Genomic DNA, 4,704 nt, shown 5'->3' on the forward strand with positions numbered 1-4,704 from the left:
GTTTGTTTTGATATTTGCAAGTGAATGGAACAGTTGAATGGTATGGATGAAAGTGTGTGTGTTAGTTGAATGTGTGTAAAAATGCATAGGGAATGTTCGACATGTAAAACATAACAAGGATATATACAGGTACCAATGTGTGATGCACACGTGTAATATGAAAAAGGATAGATAGGGACCAATGTGTGATGCACATATGTAACACGAAAACATAGTTAGGATAGTGTAGTGACCATACACTTATATTTGTATTAAATAAGAGGTGCAAATAAAAAATATTGAAATTGCCTATACGTATTATAATGCGTATACGCATTATAATGCGTATACGCATTATAATGCATACACGCAACCTGATAATCAGTGTAACATCAAAAAAGCGTGTGTAAATGCGTATACGCAATACAGTATTCAGAACATATAATGTAAAAAAACACAGGTATATAAAACATACAAAACACAAATGATAATGCACGGGTCAAAAAACATGCGCAAACGATATATACCACGCAACTGCACCCGTCTAAGACGGTTTAAACGCAAGTATAAAAATCAAAATATTAATTTGTATTACCCAAACATAAGTTTCATTAGGCTGTACCAGCAGTCATTTCAAATTTTATTGAAAGGCATGATCATCTAATACGAAAACATGAAACGCGCTTATTGAATATATAACAATGCAATGCGCGCATGTAACATAAAGTGCACAAAATAAAGCTTGCATGTAATATAAAATGCATAAAATCAAGTAGAACCAACATGTTTGGACCGTGTGGCATACGGTTGACGGAACTGTCGGCGATTGACTTGGCAACAACAGCATCAGCTAAAACAGCAGCAGCGGCGGCGGCGGCTTCTTTGGCATCTTTGACCTTTTCACAGTTACGGGAGTCATGATCGATCACATATTTGTTGCATTTGTGACACAGCCTTGGGTTTTTATTACAATTTTCCAGCAGTTTTTCAACTATGCCGACTTGATGTTTAGTACCAGACCCCTTATTTCTAATACCAGTCGGTGGCTTGATAGTCACATTAATCGTGTCGGGCTGTCCAACAAGCTCACATATAATCGAACGTTTACTGTTACAAGGTGGCTCAGACGGGAACTCTTTAAACACCTTGTCTTTTATATCTTTAAGCTGGACAAGGAGGGAATTGACGCAATCCGGTTTGTGTATCAGCTGGTCAGCACATTCGGTTAATAATTCAAACATGTTGCGTCTAATAACGGACTCCTCGTCATCTTCAGCCGAATATCTGTTCGAGATGTCATGAACCCTTTCCGGAAGCACGTTTCTCATCCATCGAGCAGGCAGGTATTTGTCAGGTATCAATTCGACCTGGTTATACCTAAACACGCAAAAAGCATGTCAGCACAGATATCCAACACGCGTGAACCCATACACGAGCAAGAAACAGTTGTATCATGCGCATTAAAGTTAACCTACATATTTTAACCAACAAATATATATATATATATATATATATATATATATATATATATATATATATAACATGAAAAATAAGGTGAATGCCGATGAATGTAAGCGTTAACATGTAAACATAAAAATAACAGAAAACATAAACAAACTTACCACATAATTGTTGACTACTTTGAATCTTTTGTTGGTATGTGCAATGTTGAATTTTTTAATGCCGTCTAATTCTGAAGAACTTGTAACATAACACTGCCTCATTCCTCTGTAAATTTCCTTTTGAACCTCAAGGAATATTTTGCGTGTATATATCTTGGACGGGTGTATTTCCAAAGGCAGTTTTTCGGGCATTTTTGGTGTCGTTGTACTAGATTCAATGTCAAGCTCGAGTTGAGTTTTTTGTTGTCTATCAAGAGCAGTGCCAAAATACAATAGAAACTGCACAAGCGTGTTGGCATGACTGGTGTTGACCTTAAAAAGAGAATTGGAGCTTTCACATCTCGATGTGGTTTTCATAAGGCAACACCATTGTATTTCCCTGAAATAACAAGGGACCCATTGCTCCCTAATTGCATAAATCTCGGTAAGCCAATGATGATCACTCAAATTAAGGTCATCAATAAGCAATTTCCATTGTTCTTAAAACGTAGAAGGTGTTATAAAAAAGTTCCACACCAGTTTATGTATGGAAACTCACAAATCCATATTTGCTAATAAGTCACCCGAAATCTGTTAAAAATTGTAAGAGCGTTACATATGTGCATCATACATGACAAAGATAAAAAATTAAAACAAAAATTAAAATAATTGTACCTTTAATGGTATCTTCTTAACAATGTGCCACATGCAAAGTCGGTGAATTGACTGGTCAAACACAGCACGAACAGCTTGTTAACCGCGGCATCTTGATCAGTTAAAACGAGTTTGGGCTGTTTTTTATGTGTTTTAAGAAACTTGTCGAGTAACCACTTGTAGGACTCGATAGTTTCGTCATATATTAGACCAACACCAAATGTCACACACTTTTTATGATGATCTACACCAGTAAATGGTACAAATATCATGCCGTATCTGTCATATAATTACAAATAAAAGAGAAAAAAATATGTTACACAAAATGCATACATAAAAACACGTATAAAAACATGTGGGTGGAATGTTGGTATCAAACAGGTGTGACGATAGTACAATGTGCAGTTAAAAATGGTTAACATCATAAATATATATGTGTAATGCATTTGTGTATCGATCACTTACTTGTTGGTACTGTAGGTTGCATCAAAACCTAAAACCTCCCCGAATGCATCATAGTTTCATTTTGAAACATCGTCAGCCCAAAATATATACCGGATTTCACTTCCAACAACTTTGTACTCAAATGAAAAATTTGGCAAGTTGACCGAACGAGACGTCATTGTGTCCACAATCATTTGCGCATCTCTGTCAGAAATAAAGAGGCGGACATCCCTAGTAGCATTTTGGAAATCAGTTTTAGTACCATTGACGTTCTGAGATCCGCCCTTTAACGAACATTGCAAGTTATGCGCAATGTTTGGACCAATTTTGTTTAAACTTAGTTTGTGAATGAAATTGCGTTCAGAATACCCAATTTTTCGTCGTTTCTTTGTAAACTCCATAGTATTCGGTCCAATCAGCTCATGGGTATGAATATCATCAAAATCATATATCTTGAATCTCATGGTGTTTGGAACGGGTTTCAATATTAGGCGGGCATTGCAACACACGGCCTTGAAGCTGCTGCGACGTGGGGTTGAAGCAGAGTTTGAGATAGATGAATCAAAATCTTGAAATTTTGGTTTTCCGGCTCGAGTATAAAGCATGTATCTGTGTGTTACCGAACCTTTGACTCGTTTAATAGTGCTTAATCGTATTGAAAACCCAGATTTGTCAGCATACGTGTTATACATATTGACAGAATCGTCCCACGTTTCAAACTCCATGTCTTTGACAGGCACAAATTCGTCAGGCACGTTAGGTTTCCAGTATGTTGTTCCGTTTGGTGTATGGTAAACAATACTCGACACACGTCCTGTATAAGGTTGAATATATTATCACAAATGCATAAAGATTATGGTAGGATCACATAACATGCTCGTTAAGTATATAAGTGTGTTATGTTAAATGTAATATGCATCGTGTGATTGTAATAAACAATTCATACATGCGGGACATATGACTTATTGGAAGTCATAATGCATTGCATGTACGTGGTACACGCGTATAATGTAGTGTTAACGTATAGGACGTAAACACTCGTAACACATATGTATCACACATGTCAAAAGCGTATATAATAAATATATTAACACTTTAGATGCGTTACGTGACTGTAACAAATGTCGCATAGTGTTAACATTTAGATATCACGACATGTAACACAAAGTGTTAACAGGTATAGTACACATGTGTATTGCATAACATGGGGAAAAGGTCCTATAATACGTATATGCAATATAAAACACATACGTAACATATATCATTTACGCATTAAATATTAGGTGTGTATGCAGATCCATAAAGTCAATATGTAAGTCAACATGTTACCCCGATGTTCAACACCAACAGATTGCATATTATTCTCGGTTTGGACACAATAGCTTGAAGCACTATCGCAGGATGACACTGAATATGAAATACTTGATTGATTGACACGAGATTCTGATACAGAGTCGGTTATTTCAGCATAATCATCACCGTTTGTTGCAGTAACAAATGTATTTGACATAGAATCGTTCAATTGAACCGATAATGCACCGTTAATTGCAACAATGCTTCCAGACGAGTCGAGTTCTGATTAAACAAAAGAAAAACACGATTATAAATTGAATCTAAAGTAGTAAAACGAATTTAACCTAACAATACCTTCGATCAACATGTTAGGAATAACGGGATGAACAACGTGATGAACAGCCTGCGTGATCAATGGAGCTCGATTTCAATTAGATCAGGACTATTCAATTAATTGATATGGGTATCGATGGATTGGGATTGAGCATCGTGACATTATGCAAGGAGATATTGATGGAAGGAGATATACTGATAAGGGAAGGAATCGTGATAAGAGAAACAAGATTTGGGGAAAAATATAGTTTGAGTTGTTTTACATATTTACCCCCTTAACTTAGTAGTTCTCTAGTTCTCTCCATAAAATGGAGTTCTCTCATGATCCTCTCCCTATATTTATAAAAATAAAGGTTTTAATAAATAAAACTATAATAAATATATTGGATGTGTTTTTAAT

At 35.9% G+C, this 4,704-nt stretch overlaps 1 protein-coding gene across 1 annotated transcript; it reads right to left on the minus strand.

Annotated features, from left to right (window-relative positions):
* Positions 1–333: 333 nt before the first annotated feature.
* Positions 334–4,338, minus strand: LOC143565829 (protein FAR1-RELATED SEQUENCE 5-like). Its single transcript, XM_077052689.1, has 7 exons — positions 4,326–4,338; positions 4,008–4,253; positions 2,790–3,492; positions 2,328–2,513; positions 1,602–1,980; positions 785–1,346; positions 334–353 (listed from the first exon to the last, which is right to left on the minus strand). The coding sequence occupies exons 1-7, from the start codon at positions 4,336–4,338 to the stop codon at positions 334–336; spliced, it is 2,109 nt and encodes a 702-aa protein (XP_076908804.1).
* Between the last annotated feature and the right edge of the window lie 366 nt (positions 4,339–4,704).

The sequence above is a fragment of the Bidens hawaiensis genome, unplaced genomic scaffold (assembly GCF_021521415.1).
Source record: "Bidens hawaiensis isolate Kalapana, Puna unplaced genomic scaffold, B.hawaiensis_p1.1 tig00022545_1, whole genome shotgun sequence".
Classification (NCBI taxonomy): domain Eukaryota; kingdom Viridiplantae; phylum Streptophyta; class Magnoliopsida; order Asterales; family Asteraceae; genus Bidens; species Bidens hawaiensis.